Genomic DNA, 16,727 nt, shown 5'->3' with positions numbered 1-16,727 from the left:
AATTCTCCACCATAAGGGCACAAAGAAATTGCCCTGATAAGTGCATTTTTAGAAAGTTTTGTCTTTGTGACCAAAATTATGTTATTTTTTATGGATGATAACCCCTAAAAGTTTTGATTTAAAAGTATTTAATATGCATATAATGGAAAATTCCTGCTGTTTTAGTTAAAACATTTTATCATGCTTTTTTGATAGGTATTAAATAATATCTGCTTAATAAGTACCAGTCATAAGTAATAATTGTTTGCTTATTTTCTGATGGTTCCTGAAATACCACATAATGAATCTTTAAAATGCCTGAAACTGATCCCAACAAGCAGAATAGATGTTCATGTATACAAATATATGTGTTTCTCTGCCAATTGATTATTAAGTTTCTTTCTTACAAGACTGAAGGGGCTTTCTGGTAGGAAATTATTTTCAGCCAAGATTTGCCAGACAATTTTTTTTTTTTTTTGATTCCTCAAGATTTGTGTTTATTTCTCAAGATTTGTGTTTATTATTTCATGGCATTTTCTATATATGACCTGATGTCAATATATGATTAGACAGATATGTAGGAATATATTACTCTTTAATCAGGACAGAAAAGTAGGTTAGCACATACACATTGAGGGGCAGGGTGGAGGTGGTTGCATGCTATTGTGAGACCATATAAATATTTTCATACTTTTAGTACATAATCTTTGTCATTAAGTTGGAGTGATACAGGTTTGATGGACTAGACTGGAGCAAGTGTTCAAGGTCAAATTGGTGGAGTTCGGAGCAAGGGTGCAAGGGCATCTTTCACAAAGATCATCTAAAGATAAGATATCTTTAGAAGCTCTTTCCAGTCCAAACCATTCTTTGATTCTGTGACCTCTATCCATGGGTAATTTCCCCTGTTTTTATTTAAAATCTTTGTTATTGCCAGCATTAATCAAAACACGAGAAGGTAGGATTGACAAATGGGGAATGTGTGCTATGTATATATAATGTGCTTATATGAAGCAACATATGAAGGATTTGGATTGCTTCTTAAACATTTCTTCTTTTTATTTGTAGAATTGCCCTGATATGCTCAGATTTAAAACTGAGTCAGGCATCTGTGTATCATGAGAAAGCTGCTGGAGAAGTATACATTAGTGAATTAGAACAAGCAATGTATGTATTTTCACTGCTGAGGTGGTATTTATTTGGGACTGTTTTCCCTACAGTTGATAAGTAGTTGGAGGAAAATAGTAAAAAAAATAAACTTGGAACACACCTTTGGTATATTAGCTGTGCCCTAAAATTCTGTGCATGTTTGGTTAGTGTTTATCTACAGAGTAGTATATGGTAAAGATTCCTAACACACTAATACTTCATTATGAAATTCTTTTTCAAATATACTTGATATTTACAAAGTATACTACAAATATACTTTTTCATTCTTGTGATTTAGGTGTAGGCAAGAGATTGCACTGAAGAAAGAAAAAAACATGTGCGTGAACACAGAAGGAAGAAAATTACTGTTTGAAAATTCTCAGCCTAATGGTAGTAGGAATGAGAATATCCTCACTTCAAATGAAAAGGTTTTTATTTCTACTTCAGTTTCTATACTAAGCTGCTCTTCCCCCTTTTTAAATGCAATTGCTAGTTTGTTTTTAGATAATACTTGAGAAATACATGAACACAAAAATAATTAAAAATGCATGCTACCTAAATTTTGCTAGGAATCATCTGAAGCTGAGGTTTGCCTGGTATATTATTTATATCAGGAAAACCAAGATTGGAATCTTGATTCATACAAAGTAAAACTACTTTCCTACGAATGCATTTGGGGACCAATGCAAATGGATTAAAAAACTGAGAAGAAAAAAAAGATACTGTATTCAGTCTTGGTTCCATTTCTTCTCTTCTTTCTCCATTACATTAGCATGTACTGTTTTGCTTCTGCTTACATATTGTTTTGAGGGCATGCAAGTATTTCAGTTTTGTCTTTCCTGTCTCTTTTTTAGGAAGATAATTGCCTTACTGGTTTTTTAACTCTTACCTGGACTTTGCTCTTTATTATGGCAATGCTGTCTGGTTTTGTCATCACGCTATTTTGCTCTCCTTGTATATTTTTTTCATACTTGTGCATTGTTGTTCCAATTACTAATCCCTCTCAAGTCACCTCTTTTAGCTCTTGTAAATAGTATTCCTCTTTTAGTTTTAGTTATTACCCAAAATCAGCTTTATGACAGCAGCATATCTGAAGTAGTTAATCTGACATACAGTTAATTTAAATAGTATCTACTTACTGGCTCAATGTCTTTTGAGGATTGTAAAATCCAAATCTCATAAACTGCCTGTTGTACTTGTAATATAATGTTAAATTTTGAAGTTAGAAAATCCAAATACAGCTGAGGTGTGGGATATCATAGTTAACAACTTGTATTCTGTCTAGGTTTTTTGACATTTATGAAGATGTAACACTTCTTTAATTTTTTCAGGGTTTTGAGGTAAATGCAGAAACAGGAAAAGGACTGAGTGCACTTTCTTTCCCTCACTTGTGGGTTGAAAAAGCTGAAGTACTAATTCAGCTAGGCTTGTATCAACCAGCAAGGCTTCTGCTTTCAGAGGCCCATGCTGCAACTCAGGTACAATACAAATTAAATAGAAACAGAAACACTAATGACATGTGTTATTATGTTCCTTTAGATGCAGTTATTCCTCAGAATAATAATAATCAAACTGCAAAGCCAAGCCTTTTCCCACCACCCCAAACCAAATTTTTATTACATTTCAACATATATAATATGTACATAAAACCATGGCATTTCAGTCCAACTTTATGGGAGTTGTCTGAAGGTTATATAAATTTCTGAAGTAGTGGCAGCATGTCTGTCTGCTTTGCAGTGGCCTTGGAAGATATAGGTATATTTCAATCTTGTTTGTTTAAATAGGTGGGAAAAGTTCAAGGCTTGTTCAGAAGAGAGAGAGCGAGCATCTAGCCCTATCCTCTCAATATTTTGATAATTTGAAAGTCTGATTATTTAATTTTGAGCTTCATTACGGATTTACTGCTATGTTTTGATAAAACTGAAATTATTTCCTAGAATTCTGGCAGATCTGAAATAAGTATCCATATGTTCCACCTAACAGATCCACCTTATCTCATTATTATGAAGGATTACACATTTCAGATATTTTCCCTACATCTAACATTTTCCACTTCAGCCATGTGCTTTATTAAAAAAGTTTTTAAAATTTAATTATTGCAGTAAAACCTTTACTTAAAAAATGTAATTGATATCATGTTATTTTGTGTAATATTTTTTCTCCTGTAAGAAAAGATGGCCTATGTAAATTTAATACAATCATGACTACTTTGAATAACAATATATGAATGATATTCATGAATAATACATACTCCTTTATAAAGCATTAATTAAGCATTCTATATTGAGGAAAGTTCAAAATACATTAAGGAGGACAGTAATTTTAATTATGCAATTCGTCAATATTATCCTGTATGTCTGTAGGCTAGTACACAAATATTATACAATATTTGTAGTGTAAAGCAACATTGAGAGTTCACTGGATCTCTATCTGTACAGTTAACAAAAAAAATCTTTCATCATCACATTTCTTCATCAGATGCTGACAAACACTAGCAGATATATACATACTAAATCATAGCAGAAAAATAGCTTTTTTGACTGTGAAATAGAAGGTACAGGAGCAGAAAGAAATATGAAGTAGATGTACCATAAGGAATAACTAAGAAATTCAGCAGATACTTGGGAGCGTAGCACTTGCTTTTTATTTCTTTAAGGTTAGTCTAAAATATGGACAGACAAAAATATGAACAGCAGTAGTGGATTTTTAGTATATAGATCATATCTCTTTCTTTCTAGGAATTGAGGGCCCTATCTGATATGTCAAGGTGCTTGTATTTACTTGCTGTGTTGGCTAACCTGGAAAGAAACCACAGACAAGCTAAAGCACTCCTTGAGAAAGCACAGCTTCTAGGAGGAGATGAACAATTTTGGTATAACAGTACTCTTAGTCTAACAGAAGCAATTCTAGAGGAAGGCGGGGAAGGAAAGCAGAGCACGGTAAGGAAATGTTTTTGGTTTGGAGATTGTGGTTTGGGGTTTTTTTCAGCAATGGTCTCTCAGTGAAATATTATAGCCTTTATATTTCAATAAAAGCAAAATTAGTTGTTAAATGCAGTTAATGTTGTTTTCTCTGAGCATTTAAGAAATATTAATTACAGATTCCAAACAGATGCTGGCCACTTGGAATGAGATTCTACCCACAGAAATTTAGGATGTTTTTATGATAAACTGTATGTTCTCCTATTGGAATAAAACCAGTTATAATCTAGTATGTATGACTAAATCCAAGAGAGCTGATTGTCTTAATGAGATCTCTTTTGTATTCAGACAGTTCTGTTTACACTGGTGTATTTTTTTTCATATTCGATAAAAATAAAACCTTTCAGTATTATTTTTTTAATGCTTTTCCTTCCCAAGTATTTAAAATAGTTTTACAAATACTATTTCTAGATTCTGGAAGATATTTCTGTAACAATTTTTTTTCCTGAAACCGTATAACATCAAAATATCCATTTACTGTTAAACCCTTAACTTTCATGAGTTTCTGCATGAATAGTCTTATGTCTGTGATGATCTAACCTATCTTGATAAACTGTGCAAGGCTGTGTCATGTAGAGGGATTATTTTGATTTTGACTAAACTGCTATTTGCTGTCTTTTGCTATGTACCTCCAAGATTAATCTGGCTCCATCTTCTCTCCTTGTATGTACGTGCACCATTCACGTAATCATCAAAGCATCTAAGCATGATCATGACACAGAGAGGAGGACACAGACTTAAGCTGTGCCAAGGGAAATTTGGGCTGGATATTAGGAAAAAGTTTTTTATGGAAAGAGTGATCAAGTACTGGAATGGCCTACCTGGGGAGGTGGTGGAGTCACCATCCTTGGATGTGTTTAAAACAAGCCTGGATGTGGCACTGGGTGCCAGGGTTTAGTTGAGGTGTTGGGGATGGGTTGGACTCAATGACCTTGAAGGTTTCTTCCAACCCAGTGATTCTGTGATTTTGTAACTCAAACTTTCTAGATTTATTTACAGTTTTCAAGAGCCAGCCATCCTGGGGATAATTAACATGTTCTGTACAAAATGTAAGCTATCTAAATGAATGTTTATTATTGTTGTAGACATTTAAAATAGAATTATGAAAATTCTGGTGTTGCCTGCAGGCTTGTGAGATACTGGAACATACTGTAAGTGTGCTTCAATCTACTTTATTGAAGAGACCTGGTAGGCAATCAGAATTGGGTTTTATGATTGCATCCCTTGAAGCCAGGTAAGCTGTCTTTTCTCTAAAATATGCCTTGCTTCTAAAATGCAGCTACATTGCAAATATATGTACTTTTTACAATGCTGTCTTATTTTAGTATGCCAAATTCTGTGGATTCTCAAATATATTTGTTCTGAGTAATTAGTATGGTGGTTTGGTCTTTTAAAGTTTAAATTTCTTTCCAAATTTCTGTATTTCCTTCTCAAATGCTTGCATGTAGCCCTACTGCCTGTTATGTTGGTAAACTAGACACCACAACCTATTGTGCATAGCTTGCAGTACAGGTTACCTAAAGGCACAATGTGTATTTGCCTGTGCAGTGGTATCTATTTGAACACTCCCACAACGCTACTGCTGTCTACAGTCTTCAGTTCTCAACATGAACCAAGAAGTCTGTTCATGTTGAAACTAAACAATGATTTCAGTTCCACTGAAATTCAAGCACAGAGACCTTACAGCGTGTTGGCAAAGGGGAGAAGTATACAACAGTTACACACCTGTCTCTTTCCATAAATGGGAAGATTTTCTGTTAGAAAAGGAAGACTCTTATCAGTCTTCTCAGTTCATCTGTACTTAGAAGACTGATTAGGAGTAAGATGGAAGAATTAGATACATGGAACAAGTGATACCTCTTCTCTAATCTCAAAATATAATATTTGGGTTTTTTCAGAATTACTATAATTTGTAAAACACACAATTGTGGTGCTTTTTGTAGACTTCTTAGAATTTAAAGGAAGGCAGAGAGAAATATGTCTGTTCTCAAAAGCACGCTGTGCTTTCTGACTGCTATCTTGTATTTAATTTTTATTTCTAGAAAAACACTTATTCAGATACATTTGGCCCAGGATCATATGACAATTGATGCCAGTTCTGCTCAGTTGCCACACATTATACAGGAATACTACAATAAATTAGTTCAAGTTGAGAAGGACTTTCTTCATCATGGGCATAAAAACTACAGTGCTGAAATACTGCTGGAACGTGCAAATATTTGTAGGTAAGACTATACCTCTATACCTCTACTGAAAAATTTTGTTTAGGATAAACTAGTCCATGAAGTGTCTTGTTTACTTTTTATAGTCTAATTAAGATGGAAAAGAGCAGATAACATACTTAGGTTTTATATATTAGTGCTAGATGTCTGTTTGCGATCCTCATGTGTTCAAAATGGGAATAAAAAATTGTTTTCATTGAAGGCAGAGTTCTCTTTTGTTCTCTTTTGAGGTCAAAGCAAAGTATTAGGGTCTCAAGTCAGATTTTTGACTTCCCATTTGTAGATGTATTTTAGCAGCCATGCCAATCATTCTCTAGTATTTACAGGCTTTTACAATTCCTACTGTTGAAATGTTTTTCTAGACACTGCTGCAATAGTAAAAGTGCAAAACATGGTATGCTTGCAATCCCAGCTGTTTGCAGGGCACCCATTAAAACAACTGAAATATGTTTTGTACCTGGTACACTGCCATTGTGTTTCTGCTAAATACATAATCTAGAATATGATCTGCCTTTCTTCTCTTTGTGTCTTGGCATCTTCTTGCACTGCAGCAGTACAGCTCTAAGAATAAGACCTTGGAAAAAGAACTTATAAGGGTTCACTTATTCTATTTGTACATTTCAAAAACACACATACAAATTTAATCTTTTTTTATCTATAATTAATCTATTTGACCTATTAATTAATAGATTAATTTTAAATTATATATGCTCAACAGTGTTGATACCATAAAAATAAGAAATTTCTTGTCTTAGTTCTTTTGAGTTTATGGTGTTGTTTTGGTTTTTTTTTTCAGGATGACTGCCAAGCAGGAAAAGAACAAAAGAAACAAACACAGTCACTATCTAGATGCTTATAACTTAGCTCAGAGAGCTGTATCCAAAACAGAGGAAGTATTTAATAACATTTGTAGTTTATTTGCATTGAATGAGGTATTGAATTTTTTTACCTTAACAGTGGAAAGGAAACCCAGTTTAGTCATAATGTTCACTCATTCTTGGATAATCTCATTTGGAGCTCCCAGGATTTATCTTCTTGTAATGATAAACATTCTTTGTATATAGAAGGAAAAAATGAATGACAAAAGAATTTACAGTTGAAAAAGACATGAAGAGAAGATTTGTTTGGTCTTTGTCAAGTTTATTTAATTTTGGCATTTATCTAATACTACAAAAGTAAAATGTATAAACTTTTTGATTGAAATACCTTGAAACTTTAAAATTCCTCAAAATGTGTTTCTTCTCAGAAAAAAAACAAAATGTCTTCACAAAACATTATAAAGTCTGTCTTCAAAATAGTGTATTTTGGGTAATGAAAGCCTGCAGCCTACTTTGCTAGTGTGTATGTAGCATTAGTACATATTTGTTCCAGGTACATAAAACATGAAAAGCAAAAACCCAGCTGCTCTTACTCTATGGAGCTATTTTGATTGCATTATAATATATTTTACATCATTGAAGTTTTTCTTTTAAATTACTTAAATATCTTCATTGCAATATTTCTGCTGTATCAAGGTGGTAATGCTAAAATGTTTGTTTGGTTAAAACAAATACAACATTCTAACTTCTTACAAGGTTAATTTGCAAAAATACTTGAAATTAAAATTGTATTTTCTTTTGTATTTCAGAGTAAAAATGTTAGTATCCCATTAATGAGACAACTAGCTCTTAGAAAAATAAATCTTGTGGAAATTCTTTTGGATATTTTTCATCTCGTCATTACTGAGAAAAAGGTTAAAAATATGGGAGAAGCATCATTTCATGAATTTATGGAGGAAATCAGAATTGAAGATGATGCAATAGAACAGGTAATACAAAATATTTAGTCCTATGATTTGCATAAAAGGTGTAACAAGGTTTTCCATAGCACAACTTCTTTCACTACTGGGGAAATGGGTTCCCAGAGCAGTCATGTAGTTTTGTAGCAAGGGAGGTTGAAGTGTGTGGTTTTAGTCTTGGGCATGGTTTGCTGACCTCCCTCCCCTTGTCCCACGTTTTCCTTGTCACTGGTTGAACTTTGCTAATGGATGTTATAATGAGGTTTTTTTCCTTAATCAGTTGTTAATGAATTTGTACATATATTAAAGACAGCTCATTTGTAGTTGAAAGTATAATCACATTTAATGATATGAATTTGTATGTGAATATATATGTGTTACAATTTTTTAAAGTGCATTCTTCTCTCTGTGTGGGGATATATGAGCAAATAAATATAAATATATATTTTACCAGGATTGGAAATATATGAAACGCACCATGGCTCATATTACACTGGCTCAGCTAGCAAACATACAGAATCTCTGTAAAGGTTGTCCCAGCATCAAAGCCAAATGCCTCTTTCTAACTGGAAAAACCCTCCATTTACTGGCCATTAATGTAGACCCAGTACATTCAGAGATTTACTGGAAGCCAAATGTTATGGTATGCATTCTTTTCTTCAGCTAAATTTATTTTTCTGTGTAAAGTTTATCTGCTCTAATATTTTTTCTATATACATTTGTATAAAAGCTGTTCTTTATGTAGAGCTGGGTTTTATATACTGCATGCAAGCCATAATGAAAATCAATGGCAAAATGAGTAATTTTAAAAACATTCTTCTGCCTACATGCTATCCTCATTGATTTATTTGTGAGATATGCTAATTTTTAATTTCTTTGTGGATATACTCATTACATCCTTTTCAAAGGAGATATAGAAAAATTCCTCAAATGCCTTAAAGGGTGAGTGAGGTACAGTCTGTGAATCCATTCCATCCAAGTATTTATTTGTAGGTTAAAACTTGGGTTTTCAAGATCCTTCTGTGTTGTAGTAAGAACCCTTAAAGAAGAGAATCCTTGCAGAAAGGAGAGTTGATGTAGGCATTATAAATTCAGTGGTGAATTAAAGTTTTCAGAAGAAATGAGTGGAGGAGAAATATGAGAAAGTCAAACTCTCAGAGGCTGTATGGGGGGGGGGGGGGGGGGTGCCTTTTTAGATGTGTTGGTCATATTACCTTCATAGCATACTAAGAAATTTTGATGGTTGATAGTATTACTAAATCTCTCATCATGAAGGAATTAAGATAGTGATTTCTTTTAAGACTAATATACTTTTCACACAAGCTTTCACAAAAGAAATGAAGCCCACCTTATTTAATGGAATGATTAATTGTTCACTGTTTTTTAAACTGTGATGGGTAGGAAGATGCTATATCAGACATCAGAAAATCTTTGCTGACTTCAGCAGAATGCGGTGAACAGGACGAGACAGAGAGCAGTTTATCAACCGATAAATGTCATAAGGATAGGAGGAAAATACAGGAATTAAAGGTATATTACTTTATGAGCTTGTATTAGATTTTGAGTGTTTTCTTTTTGTAGAATAATACTCAACTTATCAGTTCTGTTTAAACTGATAATGGAAATGTTGTAACAAAAACTTGATCTTAAAAAAGACAAAAATCTACAAAACACCTTCCAACAAACAGCTTTCCATCACTCTTTGCTGTGTAGTTCAGTCCTGCTCCTCAGTAGATTGTGTGGGAGCTCCTGAATGAGCTTACTCAGTTGCTCTCAGAAAGAAATAATTTCTCCTTCAGTGGTTTTCCCACTGTTTGAGCATGTAGCAACCAGGACTAGATGAGCAGGCAATTTCTTTCTGCCTCACAGATATGACTTTTTACATGAGCATAGCATTTTGCAGACTAGGAGCAAAGAAAGAAATTATTTCTATCACAAAACATTTGTGAAATTCAGTGAGCTGATCTCTGTTAATTACTGCAGTTGAAATTTCGAATGTGCAGTTTGTGTTCACTAGGAATTGGGAATGTACAGTTTATTTTGCTAGTAAAATCAATAAATATTTGAGGTAAGAGAGTTGTGGGTTAATTTGGACTAAATATGTTAACTGTCCACGGAAACAATTGTATTGATCCTTGGTTCTGAACTGCTCATATTGCCTGGAATTTAAAGTCTGTTCTGCTGGGTACACATTTTATATTAAAAGAAATGTCTTTGTTAGACCAAATATTTTTTTAATGTTGTAAAACAGATGTTAGTGTCTGCTAAAAAGTTAATCGGTCTTTGCATATTTCAATCATACATTAAGTACCTTAAAAAGAATATGCATTAAAATTGCTCATTAAAAAGCAATATTTATCTTCTCTAACATGCTGTAATTGGTGTATGTATAACAAATAATTAATATTAGCCCATTTTAATATAAAGCTTTTTATTTTTTGTCATCTAGACACAACAAAGGATGGCTCAAAAGTATCTTTCTCAATCCAGTGAGGCTTTGCTACAGTCTGTGTCTGTTGCATTCAGTCATAATGTTACTGATGTACTGGCTCTTGCTAGTTTGGAAATGGCTGAATGCTTTCAACAGTTTGATCCAATTTCAACTAGCCAGTTTTTAGCACTTCATCAGGTAAGGCAATAATGTTTGTGCTGCTTTTCAGTGGGAGGATTTTTGACGTTGCAAAATCTAAACTATATTTGCATAGTATAAAAATTGGCCATAGAGAACACATATAGGGTTCTGTGTAAGAACCAGTGTGTAATATAGGTCATCAAATATATGGTATATTTTCTAAGCTCAGAACATTAAATGAGTGGTTTGCTAACAATTCTATTATCTGTTGTGTTTGACCTGGTGTTTTTATTAATGATTGCATATGTGAAAAAATTTTAATAGGAATAAATTACTATATTGTCATTAGCAAAGATAAGACATTGCCACAAAATAATTTCATCCTTCCCTAACAAATAATTTTTAAAATATTTCTCTGGATTTGTTCAATCATTATTTTGAAGTGGATAATTCAGTTTACATTCAGTTTCTCAGACTGATATCTGCACAAAATGGTCCTATATATGGCTTGAAGGTGTATGCATATGAATATGTGCCTCTATCAAAGAGAAGATGCAGAATAGCTGTAGGTCTTATATTCCCTGTATCAGGAGCAAATAACCTAGTTAAAATTACAGGATTAGTATGTTTGCTGAAAGAAAAGTTGATATAGTCTTACCCATTATTTTGCATTTCGTAGAAGTCTGCTGTGTGATATGATGGGTGTCCATTAAAGCACAGAAACAGAAAAGACTCAGCTTACTTGAAAGGCTAAGCTAAGAACACAGTATTTACCATTCCATGTAGAGTTTAGATGACTAAATGCAGGAACCTTGATGATAAATGTAGACAAAGAAATCTATTCCAGCTATTTGTATTTAAGAAATCTTCCTTAGTTATTGTCAGACTGTTTACATTAACCTGTAAGAACAAACAACAGTCTTCTGCTGGTTCATCTCATCTTTCAAGGAAGAGAACTTCTCTTCAACTTAGATATATGTTATAAAAAACATAGTTTATATATTTATTCATTTTATTTTTGTGAAGGAAAATAAATAGATGTAAAAATTTTGCAGAGTTGTTCAGTGTCTATAATGATGAAGAATATGCTTCTAACTGCTACATCCAACACCAGCAGCTCTCAGCTGGCAGCGTTGCTGCATCTGCAGAATCAGTTAAAACAAAACAGAAACACAAGTGATCTTCTAAAATGTGTGGAACAGCAACTGACTGCTAATTCAGTGGTAACCTTCTGACCTACTTATTAGGGGTTTATTATAGTTTATATAAATGCACACAGAGAGATACATGTGTGTATACAGGACATGGGTTGGTGGTGGGTTGGCAGTGCTGAGAGAGTGGTTGGACTCGATGGTCTCTGAGGGCTTTTCCCACCTGAACACATCTGAGATTCTAAGAGCCACCCCTGTACCTTCCCCTGCTACCAAAATCTTGCCACGTAAACCAAATACAATTTTATATAGTCCTTGTTGGAGAAGTGTCTCTAGCAAAACTTTTTTTCAAAAATAAATGTTATTATGAATTATTCTACTTGTATCCTTTGCTAATACTCTGCTATTATTTGATAGCATTTTAACTTCAGAAAGAGTAGCGGCCGTAAAAATCATGTTGGTATGGAAAGTGGACTAAGATACATTATTTGTAATTTGTTTTAAATAATATTTATAAGTTCTTCTGCACTGCAGAAAAATTATATGATCATAGAATAGTTGAGGTTAGAAAAAATCTCTGAAGGTCATCTTGTAAACCCCTCCTCCTCAAGCAAGGGCCACCTAGAGCTTGTTGTCCACGACCATGTCCAGATGGCTTTTGAATTATCTCCAAGAATGGAGGCTCCACAGCCTCCTTGGACAACTTGTGCCAGTGCTTGTTTCCCTCATAGGGAAGCAGTATTTCCTGTTGTTTGGACAGAGTCTACTGTCCTGGCACATCTGCTGAGTGTGTGGTCCTTTAAGTACATACTTTCCTAGAATTACTATCAATTTTCTAATGAAAGAACTGAGAATGGGATTTATCAAGTCTGTGAAAATAATATCCTTTTGAACCACTGTACAGGCATGGAGAAACCTCTGTATTCCTGTTGAACATTTCAATATATTGGATGAATTGCCATCCAGTTTCTGCATACTTATTCTCCAGCATTCAGAAGACAGGTATAAAATGTCATCATTTTGATTTAGCACTGTTTGTTACAAATACAGTCTTTTTTTACATGGTTGACTATTGCCTTTCACTTCTAATTTTACTCAACTTGAATTTTAGGATAATGAACTAATTAATATAGAAATAAAACTGCCTTCAGCTCAGTGTTATGTTTTCTGTTCTTTCCATTTCCCTAATTATCTCTTAAATCCCCAGAGGTCACTTGAAAGGTTTCAAGCCATTATTGATATGATTCTTAAGTTCTGTTAAGAGTTTCCTGCTTTTATTGCTTATGCTCTTGGAAATGTTAGAAGGGGTCATATTTAGCTTTATAAAGCCACCAATTATTTGATTATTACAGCCTAATTATCTGCAATAAACTAGATCATAACTTGAGCTATAGCAACTGATATGAGAGCATTCACCAATTTAAAAAGACTTTAACTTGTCATTGAACAAAAAGATATCTACCTTATTGGTTACACAGGGATAAAAGAATTTACCTTACCACTCTCCATTTGTTCCAGCTAAAATTTGCAGGGCTTTGCACCCAAGGTGGGGATAGTTACTGCGTCATGAGAGTATTTGTGAGCACATTAAATTAGAGGGCAATAATGACTCATATAATAAATATGAGTCATATAAACAAGGCTAGACAGTCAAATAATTATTTTTTTCTGGTTTCCACAGATCACAGTTGTACAGTTCATTGATTGTGATGCCCAAAGTAAGTACTGCAAGGCAGAAAGGAAAACTCACTCAGCAGATGGGTAAGTACCTCTTTTAAGAGAGAAAAATCATTGCACTGATATTATGAGAAGGCTCATATCTTTCACTGTTGCAGTTAGTAAAAATTTAAAATACTTTTAAAAATAATTTTAACTCTTCCTAATTACCAAGGAACATAAATTCATAAATATGTCTCATTATCAAATGTTACATATGTAGTAGCAATTTATATCATTTTTGTTTATATTTGAAGGCTGAGGTTGTTACAAATAAATAATAGGTTTTTTTGTTGTACATTTCTGTATATATTTTGTGCTTATCTATTTATCTAGATTTTATTTTCAAATAATACCATGGCTAGAAACTGATGGTGTTTGTACAATCATTTCTTCAAGTACAAAAAGTACAAGTACAAAAAGACTCTTAAGATGGTGTTAACCTTCTTTTAATAGTGCAGGCAAAAGTTTCTCGGTTTCCTGTGAATCCTGATGTGTTTCGTATTTTGTTGGAAAAAATGCATCTTTACAAGCAGCAAAAGATGAAGAATCATCTCAAAAAAACCGTTTTTCACAACTTGAAAGAGTGTGTCTCCAAAACAGATGTGGTAATGTATTTTATTACCTTATATTCAAAACTGGGTGAAAAATATGTACTAAAAATATGGTAGACATTCTTTATATAGAATTTTTCAGTTCATTCCAAGTGTGGCATCCATAGTCTTCACAGATACTATATGCTTTGTACTCTGCTTCAAAATTTAATCTTACTGTGCTGTAATTGCTGTATTTGTCATTCAGGAGCTTTGAAATTTTCACTAGTTAATCAGAATTAAAGTGATGCAGCTGAGATCAGTTTACTTGAATATGTGCCATATTTCAGAGATTTCAGGCAGCTGGCACACTCTGGTGATTAGCACTTGGTGAAGGTCCAGAACTTGGGATTTTGCCTTCCTCTCAAGAGAAGAGGGCAGGGCAGCTGGCTGGGGAAACTTGATGCCTTCTTACCTCTGCTGGCACTCTGGGGTGACCACACAGAGCAGGGCCACTCTGCTCCTCTCTCTTGATGCTGGCTGCAGACAGGCACTCATGGAATTTGCCCTGAGGACGCCCAGGACTTTGAAATGTGGCCTCTCAGGGGAATAAACCCCAATCATAGTAACCCCCCAGAAAAACCACAAGAGAAAATCCAGAAGAGGAGCCTCCACCTGCACTGCCTCAGCTCTAGGGCAAAAGCCAAGAGGCAAGGGAGAGCTGGGAGGCAAGGGAGCTCTGCCTGGGCTTTTAGGGGGGGACTGGCACTCCCCTGCCCCGTGGTTCTGGTTCCAGCTGCAGGGCCTGAAAGAAGCAGTGACAGTTTGGGGCAGGGATAGATATAGGATACAATACCAGTCTAGGTTACCTTGAACATTGACAAATCTGGCTCTTGAATTGTAATTCTGTTTTATTCATCACATTACCATCTTTCTGTTAAAATACCGAGTATTGCAGATGGTTGAATTGTTGATGATCACTTTCTCTTGCCTGTGGCCAGCCTTTGTTGTATTGGCAACTTTATAAAGATTGCTGAATGGAGTAAGTAAAAAAAAAAAATGGTGCTCAGATAGTGTCAGGTTGAACAGGTGAAAAAAACCACATGACTCAGGTTTTTAAAAAGCATATGCATTAAACTCATAGAACTTATCCATGCACCCTATACTGAGCAACACAAGCCATGGATGAGGATTTAATTCATTAATAAACTCTTCACCATTTAGTTGAGTTTATTTGTTCAGTTAGTGGCTTTTTGTCCATCTAGGTTGGATTTTACAAACCTCAGTTTTCAATGTCTTTCTCTCTTGCATGATTCTATTTTCTCCCTCTCTATTTTCTTCATTCCAATTAGTTTTTTTCCCTAATTTGGATCCACTGATCTCTCAATTTGCTTTCATTTGCTTCTCCTATATTAATCTTACAGTTTCTGTTCACTTCTCAAAATTGTCCTTATGAAGTTTCTTCTCATTATTTGAAAAAACACATTATAACTTCTTTCTGCTGTAGTTTTCTGCCATTCTCCATTGAAATTACTGAAGTATATTAATTGTTGAAAAAAGTATTGACACCTTCTAGTAATTCTATATTAGAGTATTTTGCAAAACGCTGGTACAAAATTTTGGAATAAAGTAGTTTTGAAACCAGCTTCTTGCATTTGTATTTTCCATTTTATGATCTTTCACGTTATTTTCCTTAGTCTGATTTAACATAATACAAAATTTATATATATAATGATATTTAATAAGAATGGAGATTGAAAGTATTCTAATATTTGTTTCTGTGTGTGTGATAGACTCCAACAGAGAACACAGGTGATAGTGAGCTTGATTTGATATCAGATTTCTCTGAAATAATAGAAATTATGGAAGTCTATCTGAAACCAACCCTGTCACAGCTGGATTTTTCTGCTGTCAGGTAAGATATATTGACTTTGGTTATCATTTGTGAAAACAGGGCTGTGACTCAAATCCCTCAAATAAAGGAATGGTTTTAGAACGGATGCCCTGCTGAATGAAGGTTTCATGTCTTGAAAGAGTATAGTCAGGATATGTCAGACTGAGTATGTCAGACTGAGCAATATGATAGACAAATGGCCATTTCTGAGAAGCACTGTTCTCCAGCTTAAGTTATATTTAAGTTGAAGTTCAAGATGCAACAGTATAATTAAAATGTTTAAAGATGGGATTTCTAAAGGACAGGAACCCCAAAGGAAGAGTGTCCTTTGTGTAAAATTTCACTGAAACTGACACAGAAATTGAAGTTGGTAATATTTTCCATTAATTTCCTCTTCCTAGAGAATCCCAGTGTGTATCAGTTTCAGCAGCTGAAACAGGAAAAAATAAAGTGAAAGATAAGGACACCAAACAAGCTGGAATGCAGGGTATGTGCTTCCTTGAGTTGTGTGTGTGTGGACAGATACAAAAATCCAGTAATTTCAATTTTAATTTTATTTAAAACAAAGACAAGGAGAGGACAAAGACTTTAGCATTGTTTTCCTCTGTTTTATTTTCTATATCAAATCAAATATTTCAGTATACTTTCAAAGACAGATTTAGATGCTGGAGCAATGCTTCTGCATTTATTTAGAGTCTTCCAAACCATACAATCTGTAGACACCTAAATGAAATGTCTTTATCACAAACCAGTTTT

At 34.0% G+C, this 16,727-nt stretch overlaps 1 protein-coding gene across 11 annotated transcripts in view; it reads left to right on the top strand.

Annotated features, from left to right (window-relative positions):
- CFAP46 (cilia and flagella associated protein 46) overlaps positions 1-16,727 on the top strand; it is a 67,444-nt gene that overhangs the window by 38,633 nt on the left and 12,084 nt on the right. For 9 of the 11 annotated variants that reach the window (XR_014956212.1, XR_014956213.1, XR_014956211.1 and 6 more), the window contains 17 exons: positions 1,045-1,143; positions 1,424-1,553; positions 2,457-2,603; positions 3,864-4,064; positions 5,234-5,340; positions 6,149-6,331; positions 7,125-7,260; positions 7,956-8,135; positions 8,560-8,748; positions 9,507-9,635; positions 10,555-10,734; positions 11,733-11,900; positions 12,733-12,830; positions 13,510-13,589; positions 14,001-14,152; positions 15,871-15,992; positions 16,373-16,458. Coding sequence is in view for 8 of the 11 variants with exons in the window: in XM_085583042.1 (XP_085439168.1) it covers positions 1,045-1,143; positions 1,424-1,553; positions 2,457-2,603; positions 3,864-4,064; positions 5,234-5,340; positions 6,149-6,331; positions 7,125-7,260; positions 7,956-8,135; positions 8,560-8,748; positions 9,507-9,635; positions 10,555-10,734; positions 11,733-11,900; positions 12,733-12,830; positions 13,510-13,589; positions 14,001-14,152; positions 15,871-15,992; positions 16,373-16,458 (2,387 nt within the window). In the remaining 3 variants the exon portion in view is untranslated. The remainder of the gene's footprint in view (positions 1-1,044; positions 1,144-1,423; positions 1,554-2,456; positions 2,604-3,863; positions 4,065-5,233; positions 5,341-6,148; positions 6,332-7,124; positions 7,261-7,955; positions 8,136-8,559; positions 8,749-9,506; positions 9,636-10,554; positions 10,735-11,732; positions 11,901-12,732; positions 12,831-13,509; positions 13,590-14,000; positions 14,153-15,870; positions 15,993-16,372; positions 16,459-16,727) is intronic. The other 2 variants (XM_085583043.1, XM_085583048.1) reach the window with 2 other exon arrangements.

The sequence above is a fragment of the Lonchura striata genome, chromosome 6 (genome assembly GCF_050655825.1).
Source record: "Lonchura striata isolate lonStrDom1 chromosome 6, ASM5065582v1, whole genome shotgun sequence".
NCBI classification, from domain to species: domain Eukaryota; kingdom Metazoa; phylum Chordata; class Aves; order Passeriformes; family Estrildidae; genus Lonchura; species Lonchura striata.
The sequence above is the reverse complement of the archived record's forward strand: the minus strand, read 5'-3'. Positions and strand labels throughout refer to the sequence as shown.